We start from the raw sequence: 23,601 nt of genomic DNA on the forward strand, positions 1-23,601 counted from the left end.
TTGTTTCAAACCTGTGGCTCTTTGTATGACCCAGATAGTTGTTTGTCTATTGTTATCAGAAGTCATCTAGGCTTATTTTTGAATGTCAAGATTATTGGAGGAGTAAACATTTTTTAAATTAATTTAATAAAAAAACAAATGTTTTTCATCCCCAAGGTCCAATATTTTACTACAATTAAAAAAGCAAACATATTATTAACTTAATTTAAAAAGATTAATAGTATAAGGTAACACTTTAAAATAATGGCAGCAGATTCATAAAGAATACCACAGGAACAGCACCTGAATATCTTATGCACTTCCTCTGAGTTCTGAAGTAATTAATTTTGAATTCAGCCCTGTTAATTCATGTGGGTTTAATTACCTGTATTCATTCCATGTTTGGATGTTGATCACATGTATAAGGCATGCATTCATACCCTCGAACTCTAATTGTGAAAAGTGTTCATTCATGCATGAATGCATGCCTTTTACATGTGATCATTTGTTACAAAGATTTAGCGATCAGTTAAAACTTGTATGAGTTTACAGTATTTACAGTGCCTTGCGAAAGTATTCGGCCCCCTTGAACTTTGCGACCTTTTGCCACATTTCAGGCTTCAAACATAAATATATGAAACTGTAATTTTTTGTGAAGAATCATCAACAAGTGGGACACAATCATGAAGTGGAACGAAATTTATTGGATATTTCAAACTTTTTTAACAAATAAAAAACTGAAAAATTGGGCGTGCAAAATTATTCAGCCCCCTTAAGTTAATACTTTGTAGCGCCACCTTTTGCTGCGATTACAGCTGTAAGTCGCTTGGGGTATGTCTCTATCAGTTTTGCACATCGAGAGACTGAAATTTTTGCCCATTCCTCCTTGCAAAACAGCTCGAGCTCAGTGAGGTTGGATGGAGTGCATTTGTGAACAGCAGTTTTCAGTTCTTTCCACAGATTCTCGATTGGATTCAGGTCTGGACTTTGACTTGGCCATTCTAACACCTGGATATGTTTATTTGTGAACCATTCCATTGTAGATTTTGCTTTATGTTTTGGATCATTGTCTTGTTGGAAGACAAATCTCCGTCCCAGTCTCAGGTCTTTTGCAGACTCCATCAGGTTTTCTTCCAGAATGGTCCTGTATTTGGCTCCATCCATCTTCCCATCAATTTTAACCATCTTCCCTGTCCCTGCTGAAGAAAAGCAGGCCCAAACCATGATGCTGCCACCACCATGTTTGACAGTGGGGATGGTGTGTTCAGGGTGATGAGCTGTGTTGCTTTTACGCCAAACATAACATTTTGCATTGTTGCCAAAAAGTTCGATTTTGGTTTCATCTGACCAGAGCACCTTCTTCCACATGTTTGGTGTGTCTCCCAGGTGGCTTGTGGCAAACTGTAAACGACACTTTTTATGGATATCTTTAAGAAATGGCTTTCTTCTTGCCACTCTTCCATAAAGGCCAGATTTGTGCAGTATACGACTGATTGTTGTCCTATGGACAGAGTCTCCCACCTCAGCTGTAGATCTCTGCAGTTCATCCAGAGTGATCATGGGCCTCTTGGCTGCATCTCTGATCAGTCTTCTCCTTGTATGAGCTGAAAGTTTAGAGGGACGGCCAGGTCTTGGTAGATTTGCAGTGGTCTGATACTCCTTCCATTTCAATATTATCGCTTGCACAGTGCTCCTTGGGATGTTTAAAGCTTGGGAAATCTTTTTGTATCCAAATCCGGCTTTAAACTTCTCCACAACAGTATCTCGGACCTGCCTGGTGTGTTCCTTGTTCTTCATGATGCTCTCTGCGCTTTAAACGGACCTCTGAGACTATCACAGTGCAGGTGCATTTATACGGAGACTTGATTACACACAGGTGGATTCTATTTATCATCATTAGTCATTTAGGTCAACATTGGATCATTCAGAGATCCTCACTGAACTTCTGGAGAGAGTTTGCTGCACTGAAAGTAAAGGGGCTGAATAATTTTGCACGCCCAATTTTTCAGTTTTTTATTTGTTAAAAAAGTTTGAAATATCCAATAAATTTCGTTCCACTTCATGATTGTGTCCCACTTGTTGTTGATTCTTCACAAAAAATTACAGTTTCATATCTTTATGTTTGAAGCCTGAAATGTGGCAAAAGGTCGCAAAGTTCAAGGGGGCCGAATACTTTCGCAAGGCACTGTAGCTCCAGATATTAGCAGATTTGGAATCAACAGCAGTTTTTTCTAACTATGGTTGCTTAGAAACAGATTGGAAAATACATTTTTTTAGTGCATTTTAAACCCTTATTTTTTAATTATCTAAACAGCACCAGATCATATACCCTCCTCATACCAGTTAACTAACAAAAGACATTCAGTTTATTCACAATCATGTTTTCAAAGTGCATGGTTTAGGTTGGGTGAAGGGTTTAAATACACTACTTAAACTCATAAAATTGTATTGCTTATATCATTCCACTGTGCTGTATTGCTTATCTCATTCCACTATGTTTCATATTGCATTTAGTGATGCGAATAAGGGATTCAGTAAATCACCAGTGACAATATCAGTTAGTAGGTAGCAATATTTAGATATGTCACTGTTTACATTTATAAAATTACCCATAGCAAGAAAATGTTTGATTCTGACAAGCATTTTTGGTAGTAACATAACAGGGTTAATCAACCTCAACCAAGACATGTGGATGAGTGTGACAAAGATGGCTGCAGGGAGGAACTCAGACCAGAGAGAAACACACAGACAGAGACGGTGGTGATGCTGAGCTGAGTGCAATGGCTGCACTCAGCGTTTATTAACAAAATAAAAAGGTTTACCAAACAGAACACAAAACAGGACACGGCACTACACGCCAAAATAAACAGACAGACAAAACGAACTACACAGACAAACACGGTGAGCTTCTTTTACTATTATTACTTTTAAATACCCTCCGTCTCCTAACCCGTTCTCCACTCACCGAACACCAACCCCCAGTGAGTGAAAACATGCAGCTTTTATGCAGTTGTACCGAGATTCGATTGCTAGTCAATCATTCAATTGGAATCTCGGTACAACTGCACGTGAATTAATTAAAGTGCAATTCCCCGTGCTCACATATTACTTTTTACTTGCACGTGATGTGATGTGCCATCCCCGTGCCTAAATACAAATATACAATTTACACACACGTGAAACACAGACCGCTTATATCCCGTGTACCAATGCCTATACACCAACATTTACACACAACACGTAACATATAACACACACAGGGGGGGCACTTTGCCACATATACCCCCCCTTGTGCAACGCACACATGGCCTCAACGGCCACCTCCCCCCTTAAATACCCAGCAGTCCAGGCAAAAGTCTCGGGCTGGGAAGGGAGGCTTCAGTGGGCCCATGGCTGGAAATGCTGTCAGCTCCCCTGCCGGTAGTGGCACGGCTGACAGCATGCTGGTCCCGTCCTGCAGCGAAAAAGCTGCGGGGGCAGGTGGTCCCCCGACCTCCCCCTTCTTCATAGCCGGCAGCTCCCTCCTGTGGGGCTCCGGCCACAAGAACTCCTGCAGCGAAACTGCTGCTGGGGAAAGTGGTCTCCAGACCTCCTCCCCCTTCTTCGTGGCCGGCAGCTCCCCTTTCTGGGGCTCCGGCCACCGTACTCCCTGCGGAGGTACGGGCAGCAGAGGCAGCTCCAGCTCCTCTGCTCCTGGCGGTGGTGGAGGCAGAGGCAGCTCCAGCTCCTCTGCTCCTGGCGGTGGTGGAGGCAGAGGCAGCTCCAGCTCCTCTGCTCCTTGCGGTGGTGGAGGCAGAGGCAGAGGCAGCTCCTGCTCCTCTGCTCCTTGCAGTGGTGGTGGCGGAGGCAGAGGCAGCTCCTGCTCCTCTGCTCCTGGAGATGGTGGAGGCAGAGGCAGCTCCTGCTCCTCTGCTCCTTGCGGTGGTGGTGGCGGAGGCAGCGGCAGCTCCTGCTCCTCTGCTCCTTGCGGTGGTGGTGGTGGAGGCAGAGGCAGCTCCAGCTCCTCTGCTCCTGGCGGTGGTGGAGGCAGAGGCAGCTCCAGCTCCTCTGCTCCTGGCGGTGGTGGAGGCAGAGGCAGCTCCTGCTCCTCTGCTCCTTGCAGTGGTGGTGGCGGAGGCAGAGGCAGCTCCTGCTCCTCTGCTCCTGGAGATGGTGGAGGCAGCGGCAGCTCCTGCTCCTCTGCTCCTTGCGGTGGTGGTGGCGGTGGAGGCAGAGGCAGCTGCTGCTCCTCTCCCTCAGGTGGTGGAGGCAGAGGCAGCTCCTGCTCCTCTCCCTCGGGTGGTGGTGGAGGCAGAGGCAGCTCCTGCTCCTCTCCCTCGGGTGGTGGTGGAGGCAGAGGCAGCTCCTGCTCCTCTCCCTCGGGTGGTGGTGGAGGCAGAGGCAGCTCCTGCTCCTCTCCCTCGGGTGGTGGTGGAGGCGCTGCCGGCTCCTCCGACAGCGGGGGTAGGGCTGGTGGCGCTGCCGGCTCCTCCGACAGCGGGGGTAGAGCTGGTGGCGGGCGTCTCCGCTGGGCTCCCTTCAGCAGCAAAAACAGCGGCTGCTGTGGAGCCTGAGCTTCACGCCCTCGTCCCTCCCAAAAAAAAATAGGGGTTTGGGCCTTCAGCTCCTCCCCTCTGGACACAGGACGCACCGACTCCTCCCTCTCGGGCCGTGGACGCACCGACTCCTCCCTTTTGGGCCGTGGACGCACCGACTCCTCCCTCTTGGGCCGTGGACGCACCGACTCCTCCCTCTTGGGCCGTGGACGCACCGACTCCTCCCTCTTGGGCCGTGGACGCACCGACTCCTCCCACTCGGGCTGTGGACGTTCGGGCTCCTCCCACTCGGGCTGTGGACGTTCGGGCTCCTCCCACTCAGGCGCAGGACGTTCGGGCTCCTCCCACTCAGGCGCAGGACGTTCGGGCTCCTCCCACTCAGGCGCAGGACGTTCGGGCTCCTCCCACTCAGGCGCAGGACGTTCGGGCTCCTCCTCCCCTGGCTCCTGCTCTGGGCAGTCCTCGTCCTCATGCCCATATGCAATGCACATGGTGCACCACCTTGGCTCCCTCTGCTTCCTCCTCATTTTTCCCCCTCTCTGCCTCCTTTTGCTCACCTTCCTCCTTTGGGCTGGTTCCTCCTCCTCTTCCTGGAAGGGGCAGACAGCCACCGTGTGCCCATACACCCCGCAGGCAAGGCACCAACCTTGGTCCTCCAACCTGCCGAGGAGATCCTCCAGCTCACTGCAGCCGTCTCTCCAGTTCCAGCCTTCCATTTTTTTTTTTATTTTTTATTTTTTTTTTTATTTACTTTTCCACAAAAAAAAAAACTGCGGTTCCCGCTCTGGCCTGAGCCCTGGAGGCGCTGTTGTCCCACTTCTGACACCACGTGTGACAAAGATGGCTGCAGGGAGGAACTCAGACCAGAGAGAAACACACAGACAGAGACGGTGGTGATGCTGAGCTGAGTGCAATGGCTGCACTCAGCGTTTATTAACAAAATAAAAAGGTTTACCAAACAGAACACAAAACAGGACACGGCACTACACGCCAAAATAAACAGACAGACAAAACGAACTACACAGACAAACACGGTGAGCTTCTTTTACTATTATTACTTTTAAATACCCTCCGTCTCCTAACCCGTTCTCCACTCACCGAACACCAACCCCCAGTGAGTGAAAACATGCAGCTTTTATGCAGTTGTACCGAGATTCGATTGCTAGTCAATCATTCAATTGGAATCTCGGTACAACTGCACGTGAATTAATTAAAGTGCAATTCCCCGTGCTCACATATTACTTTTTACTTGCACGTGATGTGATGTGCCATCCCCGTGCCTAAATACAAATATACAATTTACACACACGTGAAACACAGACCGCTTATATCCCGTGTACCAATGCCTATACACCAACATTTACACACAACACGTAACATATAACACACACAGGGGGGGCACTTTGCCACAATGAGAAACAACAAAAACTAAAAAAGCATAATAATTGTGATAGTGTTAAAAAGAAAATTGCAAACAAGTTTGCTGTATAGATTTTCTAGAAGTTGTTAAAAGCATTTGCACACCTAATTCACCCTGCTTTTCATGTAAAACAGAACTGAAATGGCACATTCATAGTACAACAGCCTGCTGAAGTAATGCATTAATATATTCAGCACTTTCAAACTGTACGCAATTAAATCTAAAAAGCGCTTGACAGTAATGGCTTTGACCTATCAGCTGCATGCTAATAAGCACATACCGAAATCCACCAGTTTAATTCCTCCCTCGGTAGTTAATAGGATGTTGTTGCCCTTGACGTCACGATGGATAGTCTTGTTGCTGTGTAAATGCTGAAGCCCCTGAAGGATAAAAAGAAAACCTGTCAAATATTTGAACTGAAATGTCATTCCATGCCCCAAGCTACCAAAACCATGTTTTGAGGAATAAAAAAAAAAAAAGAAAAGCAGCATGTAAAATAAATTTGTTCTGATTTCTCACTCATTTTGTCTTGTCACACCTGTCCTGTTTTTTCACTAGATTCAATGGGATCTGTTAAAACAGAAAGAAAAGAGAACCAGAAGCTGAAGCTAATGTGTTTTGAAACTAGGCCTTTAGCGCTCAGTACGCCACCCTTTTTTCTTCCACTTATGAAACATGTCTGCAGGCTGTATTATAACATCTTATATGCTTCTTTAAAAAAGATTTATAGAGCTGATGCTTTACAAAAATATTTCAAAATGGTATTACCTTGTTATCTCTTAATATTCAGTATATTATATTTTTGTCTTGCCCAACATCTTAAGCAGACAATATGTTACTCTCAGTTTCTCACATCCATGATCCTTCTTGTTTAAGCATTTTAAATTAGCCTACAATCTGTAATCATACAATAATATGTACTGTATGCATCTTTTCATATAAGCAACAAACTCACATTTCACAAATTACTTTTAAAGTTAGCAAGCCATGATGACAGACTAAAATTAGATGACCGAAAAGAAGAAAACAAATATATCTGAGGAGCTCTGACAGTGAGAGCCTCTTTCTCTTGCAGTGGTTTTTAAGATGGTCAGGGTTACTGTTGGACAAATATATCAAATGCATTGTTCCATTCAAGATCAAATGTCCTTGGGGACTGTCAGGCCTGAGATATTTTGCTTGTGAGGCAAACATTATTTTTCACCTCTTCACCTCGAGTCATAAAGGTCATACGAACAGTTTCTGAACATAAGGGTTTTGAGTAGATACAACACATCATAATACTGTGTGTTAAGTACTGTTTGAAAACGATTTCAGTACCATTAGCCAATCAGCACCCAGCTCTAGTGGGCTTCTATGAGACAGTAGATGCCCACTGGAACGTCACGGCATCAACTGCGAATCAAACTGACAATCAATCCACGCAAGTGCAGGCTTTTTCATTTTGACTTGCTGTAATGAAAGCTCAGTACTACATCTATTGGATACCAAACAAATACACAATTAGTCAAAATTTTATTTTATTATACACTAAAACCAGCAAAAAAATACTTTGCACCAATGAAAGCACCTAGTCCTGTACCCACAACTGCCGAAGCAGCCAATCACAGCCTGTCAGCTCGACTGGAGCTCAGCATCTTTCAACAACAACAAACCGAGACATGGACAGTTCAGTAATATTACTCCATTCAGATATCTAGCACTGTCCAGAACTAAAACTAGAAGCAGTTCTGACAAGCAATGTGTTCCTTTATGAACATTTCCGGGACTACTTTGCTAAAACTTTTCTCAGTGGAAAGGTACCCAAAGAATCATTACAAGTTCAAGGTAAATCTAGGTTTTAAGGTTTTTTTTTAAATGAAAGTAATGAGAACATTCATTGTCTAATAGAGATAGTGCCCTCTCGATGAAAGCTCTATCATGTGGTAGTTGACCTTGACTTCTGTTAGCGCCCTCACCTTCGGCTTGTGACGCATATCTCCTCACAGTCAACTACCACACGGTAGAGCCATCATCGACGGGCATTATCACTTCATTAGCAATGTGGAATCAGTCCTTGTGCTATTTATTAAGTATGATGTTAGTGTTTTTTTATTTAATTGTCTTATCCAAGTCTGGAAATGGTTAAACAGCTTAAATGAGGTTCCATCAGAAAATGAAAGGTGGAATATACCTGTTCCTGCAAAATATAATGCACAAAACCTAGACCGGTTATCTGCTCTTACCATAAGTGCTTCATGTACAATGTAGGCAATTATTGATTCATCCATTCTGTCACCCCGCTTCAGCAAACCTTTTACAAGATCTGTTACTGATCCTCCATCGCAAAGCTGGAAGAAAACAATGAAAACAATGTGATTGGCAGCTTTGAAGACATGCACAGTGATAACGAATGACACAGCAAATACCACAGCTGACCACAATTTCAAACGTTTCAATCCATGGCCTGTGAAGGGATTTCTACAACCTTTTTCTTTCTCAAGGATGCTGTTGGAAACAAGGCAGTCTATTTTAATGATCTAAAGCATCTAATACCGGTGTAAACTAATATTGATTCCCCCAGGAACAAATATTCTGTGAATATCTGTACCCCAAGGGGAATGAATATTTGTTTCCACTAGCGAACATTTGTTCCCCCATACATGCATGTTTGTTATTTATCCTATTTTGATGTAAATTATACATGTATAATACTATTAAATGCGAGCAATGTTTGCAGGCTGTTATCATGTATTATTGTAGGTGAGACTGGACCTTGTAGGTGGGACTGGATGGTACAAGGTTAGGGTTAGGGTTATGGTTAGGGTGAGGGTTAGTGAAAATGCTCTTAAAATTAAGGTTTTAGTTGAAAGTGCATGAATATAAACTTATATGCAAAGAAAGATTACTTTGTTACATGCAAAATAAGCGGGTGCAAATATTCGGAAGGGGAATCAATATTCTCAAATATTGATTCCTAGGGGGAACACATTTTCGTTCCCAGGGGAACAAATATTCGGGGAGGGGGGGTTGGGGGGGGGGGGGGGGTGGACTATATTCCCTGAAATTGATTAACCTGATTTTTTGCAAACCTCATTTCATGTTAACAAGTGGGTTAATAAAATACCCCGAAAATAAGCTGGATAAACACATAGTTAAAAAGCAGCAGTATTTAAATCAGACACAGTTTAGCTCATTAAAAGATGTTTCAACTCAAAGAGTCTTTCCTGGTGGCATATATTTAAATAAACATCCACAAACATACCACGATGGTGTCAGGGAAATTCTTAAATAGCTAGATACAGTATATTTCTCTAATGCTAATTCAGAAACTGATTTCTGGAATATAATATTCATGCCTTGAAACCTTATCTTTCAAAAGCAGTCATGGTAAAAAATCATAATAATAGTAATGTGCCTTTGGAAAATTACAAATTTATATAAGAAGATTTATTGGGCTTTGAGATGACTAAATAACTTCAAAGTTTTTGAAGACATTGAGTCTATGATATTTAATACGGTCCCCTCTAATGCTGCTGGATTATTCTATATTTGAAACTGGTTACTAAATATACAGAAATGGGACATGTTGTATTTTTCTACTCTGATGCATTATGAGGTGGGTTGTCGAGGATTTGTGGCACACTCTACAACCCGGTTTCTCAGAGACGTCGGATTCAGTAGCCAAGAGTTGAGTTGCACAGTGAAGAACTTATCTGAAGCAGCAGAGAGGAGCAGCAACTGGCTGTGGTTGAGACGGAAAGCTTCTGGTTGGGGATCTCAAGCACAATAGAAAGAAAGAAACCCTGATGTACCGGTAAGTAAGCTGGGCTGAGTTGAGTGGGGGATAGAGGGGGGTGATGCTGGGACGCCAGAATCACCGTCGAGCCCTCTTGAGCTGTTGTGGGCTAGTCGTTGAAATACCGAGGATGGAAGGTGCCCACTTGAAGACCTCAGAGATGTACCCTACTTAGTTCAATCCAGACGTTTGTCACGCTGATGCGCTGGGGAGACTGCACTGTGGTTGATCCCCGGAGCCAGCATTGCTGCCATTGTGTGTGCTGATGCGCTAGGGAGGCAAAATAAGCTGATCCCTGGAGTCAGCATTATACTTCAGCCATCAACACCAGGCAGAAGGATATCTACATCATCATAGAAGGCACAGGTGTCGTTGTCCATCCATCAACAGTCCAAAGCACCTTTGACCATTGTTCCATAGTTCAATTTCTGTGTTCTTGTGCATATTTTAGCTTTTTAGTCTTGTTCCCCTTTCTTAACAGAGGTATTCTTACTGCAACACATCCTTTAAGTCCTGATTTCAAGAGTGACTTTCTGCCAGTTGTGTTGTCAATTCAACGCTTGTCTTCCTTCTATTCCTTAAGGATATTATCTTCAAGTATTGCTCATTCTTGTTAGACAGCTTTTTGGGTCTTCCAGTCCTGGGTTTGTCAATTACAGATGATGTTTCTCTGTACTTGTTGATTATGCTTCAGTTGCCACACCTTGAAAATCAAGTGATTCGAGCTGTTTTTCCTTCTTATGCAAGTCAAGGTTGTTATAATAGTAGAAAACACTAGCAGAGGCTTTGAATAAATTGTTGATGCTCATAATGCATCAGAGTAGAAAAATGTAACATGTCTGAGACTTTTGCACAATAGTGTATATGTACCGTATATCAGAGTGAGCCACATTCAACACCATTTTTTATGCAAAGTAATTTCAGACGTCTTTATCATCTTAATAATACAGCTCATTCTTGTCACCCTTTACATTTCTGACCATAAGTCAATCTAAGAGAGACTCAGGAAAACAACTGATTCCAATAAAGCTTAGTTCATTAAGAAATATTATATATATATATATATATATATATATATATATATATATATATATATATATATATATATATATATATATATATATAGTGTCATAATATTTAATATACAGTAAATATGCAAGAGGTTTTGGTTTCATTTCTACATGTCTAACATGGTACACCTGTCTTTTGAACTGTTCTGTGTTCTGCGGTTTAATGTATGTCAATTACTGGAATGTGACCGTGTGAGTGAGAAGACATTTTGCAAGCTGGCAGGTGATCTGAAATAGTGCTCAAACCCTGCCTCATACTCGCAAACCCTTCCTTTTCTATAAACCTTGGGCTCTGCATGGATGACATCACAAAAAAAACGGCCTACCTAACAACAGCAACCTGTGCTGGAGCTAAACTTGTGACCCAGGTATGCAAAGCTTCATCTCTCTTTGCTAATTAAGTCACCTAGGTAACTGGCATTACATGTAAACTTGTGACCCAGGTATGCAAAGCTTCATCTCTCTTTGCTAATTAAGCAACTGGGGTAACTGGCATTACATGTAAACTTGTGACCCAGGTATGCAAAGCCTCATCTCTCTTTGCTAATTAAGCAACTGTGGTAACTGGAGTTACATGTAAACTTGTGACCCAGGTATGCAAAGCTTCATCTCTCTTTGCTAATTAAGCAACTGGGGTAACTGGCATTACATGTAAACTTGTGACCCAGGTATGCAAAGGTTCATCTCTCATTGCTAATCAAGCAACTGGGGTAACTGGAGTTACATGTAAACTTGTGACCCAGGTATGCAAAGGTTCATCTCTCATTGCTAATCAAGCAACTGGGGTAACTGGAGTTACATGTAAACTTGTGACCCAGGTATGCAAAGGTTCATCTCTCATTGCTAATCAAGCAACTGGGGTAACTGGAGTTACATGTAAACTTGTGACCCAGGTATGCAAAGGTTCATCTCTCATTGCTAATCAAGCAACTGGGGTAACTGGAGTTACATGTAAACTTGTGACCCAGGTATGCAAAGGTTCATCTCTCATTGCTAATCAAGCAACTGGGGTAACTGGAGTTACATGTAAACTTGTGACCCAGGTATGCAAAGGTTCATCTCTCATTGCTAATCAAGCAACTGGGGTAACTGGAGTTACATGTAAACTTGTGACCCAGGTATGCAAAGGTTCATCTCTCATTGCTAATCAAGCAACTGGGGTAACTGGAGTTGCACGGATACAGTGCTGCTCTGCAATTTCATGTTTCGTCCCCCGATTTTCAAAAACAAAACATGGAAATATATTACTGCATCTAATTAAGGAAATTGTTAATAAACCTACTGAAAACCACTCAAAGGAAACAAGGCAATCTCCTTCCAACTATGGAGCTAATCTGCACCCAACAAAGACACAAGAAAATGTCAGAATTCAGATATCAATTTACATAACTGTGCTAAAACACAAAACGCAGCCAACTTAATTGTAAAATACCTCGGACATAAAATTGATAATGGTATGCAAAATGGTAATATCTGATGGGACCATTAGCATCTCTTTGTTAATCTAATTATATCAACATAATGAATAAAAGCTTTCTTCCATTTTGGAATGGCAAGTGTGTGTAATATAAAGCTTGCAAGGTTTTCAGGCAGGAAATCTGTAGTATCATTCATACAAGCTCCTAGTACATCACATTCTTACATTGGTCAAATCTACAAGCAAATTACAGGCAGGTTTCCATCAACCTATAAGGTATTTAAACCTATGTCACAAGCCTCTGAATTACCACTTCCTTCCCAACCACCTCCACCTCACTCCCAGCCCTGTCCGGAGGGGAGTATACAATGCTCCTCTGCCTAATATTTTTTGTTCGCCAGGATGAACACGTTGCATAGATTTTATTATTTGTTTTTTAGCAGGCGGCACCAGGATGCTCCGAAGGATGGAGGCTGTGCTCCAACTATTTTTATTTTACTTTATTTTTCTACAACCATTGTTTGGGTTCAATGTTTTTTGAAAATGTGTAAGATTTAATAAAGACGGTTATTTAACACAAGATTGACTGAAATGACAAAGAGCCATCAGATGCTGGGTTCACATCCCAGCTCAACAGTTGACTCACTGGGCGACCTTGGAAAAATCAGTTGATCTCCCAATACCTCTACAGCTGTGCAGACAAACAGGATCCCAATGGAATGATGTTTACTCCCCTGACATCCTTTGTGGGTAATTGTGTGTCTAGGTATCATTAACTGAACCATGGTGAGGTATACCTACACCACTTTATTTTCTTTTTTTTCACTTTATCTATAACTATAAGAAATATGAATGTCTTCACAATAAATTGTAACACATTAAAGCTACGATTATTAAATGATCTGTTAAAAAAAGATACGTATATATTTAGAATACCCTTTCGTTTGACAGCAAGAGCTGAAATGATCAATCATCTCACTGGCAAACTTGTGAAAGAAACCATGTAATCAAATTAAGTTTGTTGTTCTTCAAATATTTGTGTTATTTGTTATTGCTCTAAAAATGTGCTTGACTGAACAATATGTGGTTGCATAATGTGTACCTCCTGTAATACAAAAACATACTATACTGTATATGTTACCATAACCTGAATATACTGTGCATCAATATGCAAACCACATATTATATTTGTAAAAAAACAAAACAAATAACGAATTTCATGTGTCATGTGTTTCATGTGTCTAAAGTGAGGTACAGTAAATATAGTAGTCGGATGGTGCGCTTACTGTGGTGCCATCTTGCACCTTTGCTGGCCTGGCTGCTGAAGACCTCATGTAAATAGTTGCTGCAAGGCACTGCGAGGCTTGGGATAATTTTATCCCTGCTCCACTGGCACATCCGACCCGTGAGGGTTCAGTACGGGTACGGGTGGTTCTCCGCTGGCTATTTGTCGAGCCGAGCGAGAACCAAACCATGAAACTCCCGCCTCACAAGACATTTGAATCCGGCTGCAAGCCAAGCAGAGCCAGGGGCGGGGTTAAGGATTTCCATCATTACGTTGCGTCAGTCAGCACACTCCACAAAGACAAACAACATGCCGGGCAGCGGGTGTGATGAGAGAAAAGTACAGCCTTGAGATGCTGAGGAAGTGCAGATTCTAGTTTATCTGTGGGCAGATAGAAGTGTTCAGGAAGATCTGGAGTCATGCATCAGAAATGAGAAAGATTAAGCCAGAATTTCTGACAATTTGAAGCAAATGGGCATAAACTGTGGGTACGGTACACTTAACTCACACACTCAAAAACACAGAATTCTACCAAATTTATCACCCTTGAGCTTTATTATATTAATATAAAGAAAAAAATGCGGAAAATAAAAAAAAAATGATAAACTTATTTACAAAAATATAGTAAAACAAAATATAGCTGTACCATACCTACAACTACGGCTCTCGTTTAAGCACCCTTTAGAAAAAAAACACAACTATCATTAAAATAGGATATCTTTGGCAAATCATTTTTTTTCCCCTTCTACAGAACTAACTGAACTCTATAAAGTCATCATAATTTCATAAAGAAATTCCTAAATATATTTACAAAATATAGCGATAGTGCCGTTGGTCTATTCATTTTTGAACACCATTTGTTTGCAAACTGAGTTAATTAATAAGAATAAAACAACCCAGGCTCCCCTTAACCGCACCGTGAGGGCTCGGTACGGCCCTGGCGTGGCTCGGTTGTACAGTGGAAAAGAGGCATTTGTGTTGTAAAACGAGTTTTCTGTATTGTAAATAGTTGAAGTATATTTGTTCTCCCAGTGTTTATCTGCGTGCCATGACCAAGTGTGTGTGCCTTTTGTAGTGGGTTGGGCTCCCACAGCCCGCTGTTGTCTCTCTTTTAGGTTGCTGTATTCAGTTCCCAACAGAGGTGCAGGTCTACTAAGATTGGGGATTGGTGCTTAATAAAGAGCTGAATTTCCTTGCGCTACATGCCTTGGCTTTCTTTATAGACCTGGTAAGAGGAGTCTTTGTCAAGATTGCTACAATATCAACGTGTGTTTATATACTGACAAGAAAATATTCCACCAGCCTTTTTCATTGTGTCTAGATGTAAATCAATTATCTAGTGTTTGCTTTTAAAGTCTATATGAAGTACTGTAGACTGTTTAACCCACAGGGCCATGCTTCATTAATCACCTCAGTAATGATAGAACTGGAACTAGGGGAGTTCTGAAAAGCAGGTAATGACAAAAGATTACTGTTACCGTATCTCCCTTTCTATCTCTCAATATCACTTGGCAGCTCTTAAATGGATCATATATTATACAAGAACTTTAAATGTAGATCAAATAAAAATTTAAAAAAAACTGCAAAGTATCTGACTTTCAAAATACAGCACTATTACAGGCACTGCATTTACCATATGTAAGAGCATTTTATTTCCATAACATCACGGCACCTCACTGTTCCTCACCAGTTTAAAGGTTAATGCACACATTCATCTTAATAGTGTAGGAAGTGGTATAGCAGGAGTGTAACCTCTATTTGGCACATGTTTAAAATGACTCCTGTAAAATGTGAAATGTATAATGCATCCAAAAGCATTACATTGCACGGTCTTAGTGTTTCCAAGGCAACAATAATAACCTCTTATTCTGTGCTGTCTGCATCTGCCTTGAAAGGACAAAGCAATGTCCTTGACTTTCATAGGAGGCATACGCTCCAGGATTACAAACGAAACAAGAAACCACAAAATGACTGAAAATTACTGTATAACGAGCTCAGGGGTAAAGTGTCGATTTTATAAAATTACAACATCACACCCTTTCTAACCATGTCAGATGACTCTGTTGCAATTGTATATAAACACATGTAATTCTCTTTAAATGTAGTGAACTTGTAGACAAACATTTAAATCCTGGTAACACTTTAAAATAATGGCCACAAAATCATAATAAATTCTGAATACCACAGGAATAACACCTGAATATCCTATGCACTTCCTCTGAGTTCTGAAGTAATTCATTTTTAATTCAGCCCTGTACATGAATTTCATTACCAATATTCATTCCAAGTTCCTTTGTAATAAATGTACCACGTCATTCTTGCCCTCATGTTTCTTATTAAAATCAGTCCTGCAAGGCTTACAGAAAGCATGCCCTTTTCCAAGGTTGGAATTATGAAAGGATACATTGTGGCCCATGATGATTGATTTTTGCATGTTTTTTTTTTTGGTGAAGGAGTTATCGCACGTGAATCCATCGTGGATGGTCAAGTATGCAAGCTTGCCCCCCACGCTCACCTCACACACTTAAAGCATGACTGTCACAAAACTCCCCTGGGTCCTAAACCCAGCCAAACACAGAGACAGGATTGCAACAACCCCACAGACCGTGCATTACACAGTAACCATTTTAGTATCTGAAATGATAGCGAGGAAATTAAAAAAATATAAGATTGTCAAGTTTATAAAAGCACAAGCAAAATTCAAAATAAGAGGGAGAGATGTTTCTGAACCCCATTGGGCTGGTCACACAAAGTACATGGTGCTACACAATAATTCCAGTAAATCTTACCTAAATATGTATTGGCAGCATTTTGTAGGTCTAACCTCTTCCTATATTAAAAACAGACACATTATGGTAAAGGTGAATTCAATTTTTTATGGTAATTTTTTGCTGCTTGCCTATTATTCAATGCTGTCACTTTCGGTCAACATTAAGAGTCAACATTGAAAACACATCGGTCATAGGAAAAGCAGCGCAGTGTGAAGCAAAGTGTGAAGCTTCTGGGATTTGAATTCCCTTTAAAGAAAATAAATGGAAAACATTGACAGTTGGGTTTTATTTCTGGAGAAATCTGTGTATATATACAGTATACAGGGGCAGCAGTGTGGAGTAGGGGCAGCAGTGTGGCGTAGTGGTTAGGGCTTTGGACTCTTGACCGGAGGGTCGTGGGTTCAATCCCAGGTGAGGGACCCTGCTGCTGTACCCTTGAGCAAGGTACTTTACCTAGATTGCTCCAGTAAAAACCCAACTGTCTAAATGGGTAATTGTATTTAAAAATAATGTGATATCTTGTAACAATTGTAAGTTGCCCTGGATAAGGGTGTCTGCTAAGAAATAAATTATATATATATATATATATATATATATATATATATATATATATATATATATATATATATATATTTCAATACATCTAGGAAGAGTCATTGTCCAACAAAAATTACAAGCACTTAAATTCCCAGAATCAACTCACTTGGTCAGCTGAGTACCTTCAAGTGCAGCATGGAAACAAATGCAAAAGGAGGCTGGCTGTGTGGTCCAGTGGTTAAAGAAACGGGCTTGTAACCAGGAGGTCCCTGGTTCAAATCCCACCTCAGCCACTGACTCACTGTGTGACCCTGAGCAAGTCACTTAACCTCCTTGTGCTCCGTCTTTCGGGTGAGACGTAATTGTAAGTGACTCTGCAGCTGATGCATAGTTCACACACCCGAGTCTCTGTAAGTCGCCTTGGATAAAGGCATCTGCTAAATAAACAAATAACAAATAATAATAAAAAATAATGCAAACATGTTTGTCCTTAATTCATTTGGCACATTTCAACACATCTTTATTTTGTATATTTGGCATGGTGATGTGCATACCACAAATATACAAACATCCAACTTGTATATTTGTGGTATGCACTGGAAGTAACTGCATAGGATATTCAGGTGTCATTGTGACGATACATTACAACTGCAATAGAATATTAGATGTACAGTAATCTGCCCCTAGGTCCATGTGTTTTTTTTTGTATGGATTATGGGAAGTTGCAAAGACTCTTGTATATTTGTGGGTATACTTTGTGGGTAATGCCCTTTCTAGTCCCGTGACTGTGCCATTAACTGACAGTGTAGGCCTAATTTGTTTTTTGTATTACATGCATCAGACCTGCGTGCCAGAGGCCTGAGCTATTGTGAATAACTGTTATCATTTACACAGCAGTAATGACTCGGTGTCCATTTTCTTCAGACATTTAGAAAGGTTCTTTCAAACAAATAGACCTTGGAGCCCCTTGTCAATTAATGATGCAGCCGAACACAATGTGTAAGCTGTAAGAAAAGGTATTGTTTAAAAGAGGTAGAAAATCAATACAGTAATCAGAGCCAAACGAATAGAAAAGGTTCTGATTATATGAATGAATTGAATAATCAAGCACATCCCAGACGCGTATGGATCAAGTGTGTATTCTCAGCATGGGGACACATTGAGGTTTGGGGCAACAATGGAAAGGGGAGGCCTTGCCTTAGCTGTGTGAGAATATAATATTTAATGTTGTGACCTGCTTTCAAATGCAGTTCATGTTGTAGTGACTCAAGGTTAATAGCAGCTCAGTAGGCTTGCCTTTCATCCAAAAGGCAACAACTTCTAAAACCTACTCCTATTTAAGACCGCCACTTATGTTTCCTTTCCATATGTTTTCATCTACAGCTCTAATATTAAACCTGCTCCACATTTAAGAACATAAGAACATAATGTTTACAAACGAGAGGAGGCCATTCGGCCCATCTTGCTCGTTTGGTTGTTAGTAGCTTATTGATCCCAGAATCTCATCAAGCAGCTTCTTGAAGAATCCCAGGGTGTCAGCTTCAACAACATTACTGGGGAGTTGGTTCCAGACACCCACAATTCTCTGTGTAAGAAAAGTGCCTCCTATCTTCTCTTCTGAATACCCCTTTATCTTATCTCCATTGGTGACCCCTGGTCCTTGTTTTTTTTTTCAGGTCAAAAAAGTCCCCTGGGTCGACATAGTCAATACCTTTTAGAATTTTGAATGCTTGAATCAGATCACTGCATAGTCATCTTTGTTCAATAAATTATTATTTTTTAGCCTGTCTGCATATGGCATGCCTTTTTTTTAAACCCAGGATAATTCTGGTTGCTCTTCGTTGCACTCTTTCTAGAGCAGCAATATCCTTTTTGTTTTAAAGAGCTGTGGTGTGCTTTCAAAATAAATCTATTAAGTGTGTTGCAAAAGAAACAAGCATATCAGTAGCATACATCCTCCTCCATGGCCTCAATTTTACAATCAGAGCTATCAGGGTAACACAAAAGTTAATGGATGAGCATATATCTACAGTATGCACAGTAGAGGTAGCATAGAATAAGAAATGGCAATGAACAGTTTAATGAAAATTGGATAAATGGTATTCAGACCTAAACGTCAGCAAATGAGGCGTTAGTCTCGTGATAATATATAATGACTGATTTATAGAATGCAGAGTAACTTCTTGTGTTCTCAAGATACATGTAAAAATATTAGTGCGAAATAGACAGACAGCCACCTTCATACTGTATATCCCCACAAGCTTACACTCCCAATAACTTATGCTAAATAATGCGAGTACCAAGTTTCATCACAATTTCATAAGCAGTGTTCAGAAATGGGTGACACACAGATGGACTAATGTACGGACCAACATACACCACCTTACATCGTCACAATCTAATATTCTCAATAACGGATTCTAAATAATATCAATTCCAAGTTTCACCACCACTGGATAAGCGTTTTTTTTTTTTTTTTTTTTTTTTTAATTTACTTCTAAAACATCCCCGTATCAAATGGGTGGGATTTATAATGATAATAAAGGGACCTACAGTGAACCATTTTTATCTCGCTGTTTTTTTTTAATGGATTTGTTTTTCATTGTAATAAAAATGTTCATTGTAACATAGACATTGCTAATTTGGATAAGGCATTACGATATTGCTCACAGGTGTTGAATATGTGTTTTCTGTAGACGTTACAATGTTCTGTATACTGCTCACAGGTGTTGAATACGTGTTTTCTATAGTGCATACCTACAGTATATTTGAAAGGAAAGCATTCTGAGACTAAGGACTGTTTGAAAGCATAGAGTCACATTCCATCGATATTGTGTGGAAATGTTAAATTCCATTTATTTTTAAATATAATGCCACTGATAGTTTTCTGGTAGTCTCAGAATGAGAAAATAGAAAATACATTTTACATTTTGTGCAACTTGATACAAATCAGTTAATGCAGACCTTCACTGTATCTAGAAATGATGGAAGAAAAATTGGAATTGTTCATTTAAATGGTTATGGATTTTGTTATGTAAGCACAGTTTAAAAATGCAGGACAAAGGAAAAATTGTTCTAGTGAAACAATGTTGGTTTGTTTACTTAGCAAGAAACATGTTATATAGCACTTTTGGAATGCTGTCACTGTGTCTAAATCTCACAGCTTGAGGTCATTCCATTCCGCCCCATCTAACACTGACAGCTGCTCCAAGCGCATTTTGCAATAAGATCACTTCTGATACCTGCTGGTGCTGTTTCAGGTACTGACAAGTGAACTTTTATGGTGGCCAACATTTTTAAACAGGGACAATAAGAGGAGACATGTATATCTTTAAATTGTGGGAGGGGAACTATATACAATCGATGTGTCAGGGAACTAACTGCATACAATTCCAGGGAACTATATGCATTCAATGCCAGGGAACTATTTACTGTGTGCATAAAAGGACAGTGAATGAAGTATATACATAAAACACCAGAGAACTATATACATAAAATGGCAGGAAATATAACTATATTATTAAATGCCAGGGAAGATAACTATATAAAAAATCCAGGGAAGTGAACACATTTATTTATTTTTCAGTTACTGTCAAAGACAAGCAGGCTAAAATACTTAATTAACTCCTCCTCCTCATCTTCAGTTACATTCTCATTTTCATGGAGTTGGCCAGATGTGGATTTTCCAAATCCAAATGCAAATAGATTTGACTGTTGTTTCAAGAAAAGGGGGCCGGTTCCACGAAAGGATTAGGTCTGTGAGATCAAAAGGGCGTTGCAGATTCTGACTTCAGGACCGAAGTTCTGTTGTATATACTGTATATGGTTAGTCGCCAACGTGGCGACTTTATGGTAAAATCTACTGGCCATATTAAAATTGAAGGTCACATTTGGTGACCGGGAGACCTGATTTGAACCACCCTGCCTGAGCGTAGATTGTAATGTGACGTTTCCCAGGTACAGCAGTGAATACAACGTGTGTGCAGCTACAGCTAGAAATCTTTTTTAAAGGTAGATAGGAATTGTTCAGGTAAATACCTTATTTTGTACAAAAGAACAAAAAAAACTGCATAGACACAGAGGAAGCTAATTTTAACAGTAGCTGAGACACATTTAAACCTAATTTACGATGGCATTAGAACCAAAGATGTAACATTTTACAGCTTGCACGGATTTCATTCAAAAGGACCATTAAAGGAAATATAAATATGAATCGACACAGGGAGGAAGACGCTACTACTGTTATTTTTCCTTACAGACCTCAAGCCTTCTGGAACTCATGGTTCAATATGAGATAGAAAACAAATCTGAAAAAAGGGAAATACATGGTGCTTTGTTTAAATAAATTAATTAATTTAACTTGCAATGACGCAAAGCAAACTATAGGTGTAGATGTGCAATCTACATGAGTTTCTAACTGACATTTTCCAGCAGCATAGCCATTATGCACCATTTTTAGGTTAATTGAGTAATTAATAAAAGCATTAACTGAAAATGCATTAGAAGTAAGAATAGCCTGAGCTCTTAGACTATAAAAATGGTCCCCAGCAGAGAATGATTTCCAAGAACATTTTTTGCAAAGTTTTTAAGATATCTTTTACTTTTTTTGCAACCATGAATGTCATGACATCTGTTTCTTTCAGAATTTGAGACCTATCGTACATAGATTAGGAAATGGCAAAGCAATTAGTGCATTCATTTGCTCTGTAGGCTTTAAATATGAGTGAGGTTGGCAATGACACAAGACTATTCCTCCGTTTTGTATTTGTAGAACTTTGTTGACTTCCAAGTTGCAGAAGTGTCTGTGATCAGCAAGTATTAAGCAGGTCAGCAGTTGGTCACTCGATCTGCCATCACTGCTACTGTTTTGCCGTTTTAAGACTATTTAGGAAACAGAGTACAATACCTATTTGGCCCTCACAGATTTAAATAGAAAGAAAAGAAAATAACAATGGATTTTTTTTACTACTGGTGCATATGACAAAACCTTGAAGAATATGAATAATTGTGACTGCACCTGGAGGTCGTATTGACAGAATGATTACTAAAGGAATTGGTGACTTGAATTAGGTTTTTTCTGGAGCAATCTAGGTAAAGTACCTTGCTCAAGGGTACAGCAGTACTGTCCCCCACCTGGGATTGAACCCACGACCTTCCGGTCAAGAGTCCAGAGCCCAAACCACTACTCCACACTGCTGCCCATAATTAGAACCCTAATAGGACCCAGCAGACTAAGCAGGACAGAGAGAGACCATATTTTTCTATATATTTTGGAGTCTAAGGCACTTTAAGTAGTTTCTGTTTTAGCTTGCTTTTCCATTTTGCAGTATAAATAGTTGTGTTTAGTTCAGATAGTCTTTGTGTAACCAAGAAGCTCCCCTTCATCATGGCATGTTTAATTGCACCAAGATTCCCATCTGTGTGACTACGTTATAATTAGGGCTTCTGATTTTCATTTTTAACCGATAAAACACCCGATACAAAAAAATATGAAATTGGTGTATATCCAATAAACACTGAAAAATACTGGAAATGATTACTCAGTTCACATTGACTTGACACCTTTCCCTGGGAAAAAAAATAACCTAAATATATATATATATATATATATATATATATATATATATATATATATATATATATATATAAATATATATATATATATATATATGCACTTTCCCAGTGCAGTTCGTCAATGTCTCTTTTCCTGACATATGTCGCATTGATTCGTTCTGAATACTTTAAACTCACCCCAGCTACTGAGTGGCAGCTAATTCCTAAATTTCTATTGGAGGATTGTACGCACTTGCAAGATTTAAAACGAGATTACAATTTAATATGGAGCATTGTTCTTGCTCGCGAGACTTAAAGCTTTATTACCGTTCAATGGGGTGTATTTACACGCGTGTGTAAATTCTGGCGAAATGTAAAAAAAATGCCTAAACACACAAAAACCACAGAAGAATATGCCTGTGACCATAAGGATTCCACTGTGGAAGCCAGCAAACTACAAGTATGCAAGTACTGTCAAGTTACTATAAAAAAGCAGAAGAATTTTCATAAGTAACTGAAAACAATAATTTCATACAGTATATAAAAAGCGAAAGCCAGAAAAAAAACCCTAAAAATAGCTCAAAATAAGCACAGAAAAATGAAATTAATAAAAACCAAAAATCACAAGCTCTATTTATAATGCATATATGGGTTTTTTTTAAGTTTTGGCAGGGTAACTTCTCAAACTCCATAGAGTTCACACAAACTGTTTTAGAGTTTTTAAAAATGTAAATAAAATGTTACATTTATATGTTTTTAAAACACTATCTATTCGCTATTTCGCTGGGAAGCACTCGGAATGGTTGCAAACATTATAAAATGGCAATAGGACTGTAAGAAAAAAAGAAATAATTCCTGAAAATCAATCATTCCGACGAGTCTGCAATGACATTCATAATCTGTAATAAATACGCTTACGTAACTGAAAAAATAAATCATAGCCCTGTGATACTGTACTGAGAGAAATCCTCAGAATAGAAAGGAAACAACAGAACTACTGAAGCAAGCAGAAATATGGAAGGTCCAGTTGGCAGAGTGTTTTTTTTTTTCCATTTAATTGGAGGTCAGGTAAAATGGGATTCAGGTTCCGCTGCTCATACAAAAACACTGAAAATGACAGAAACTGTATAGTGCTGAACAGTAACCATGGAGATTGTTCTCTGTGTTTACTGATTTGCAATTCTACAGGAATTACAACAGTGTGGCAGTGAGTCATTGCAATTGCAGGGTCAACTTGAATGCTTTAGATTGCTAAT

General features: G+C 40.1%; 1 protein-coding gene across 4 annotated transcripts in view; it reads right to left on the reverse strand.

The window, feature by feature from the left end:
- The window catches only part of LOC117435730 (myosin-IIIa-like), a 99,625-nt gene that overhangs the window by 59,010 nt on the left and 17,014 nt on the right, over positions 1-23,601 (reverse strand). For all 4 annotated transcript variants that reach the window (XM_059019783.1, XM_059019786.1, XM_034059114.3 and 1 more), the window contains exons 4-5: positions 8,160-8,264; positions 6,215-6,314 (exon numbers count right to left, since the gene is read on the reverse strand). In XM_059019783.1, coding sequence (XP_058875766.1) covers positions 6,215-6,314; positions 8,160-8,264 — 205 coding nt within the window. The remainder of the gene's footprint in view (positions 1-6,214; positions 6,315-8,159; positions 8,265-23,601) is intronic.

Source organism: Acipenser ruthenus, chromosome 3 (assembly GCF_902713425.1).
Source record: "Acipenser ruthenus chromosome 3, fAciRut3.2 maternal haplotype, whole genome shotgun sequence".
Lineage (NCBI taxonomy): Eukaryota > Metazoa > Chordata > Actinopteri > Acipenseriformes > Acipenseridae > Acipenser > Acipenser ruthenus.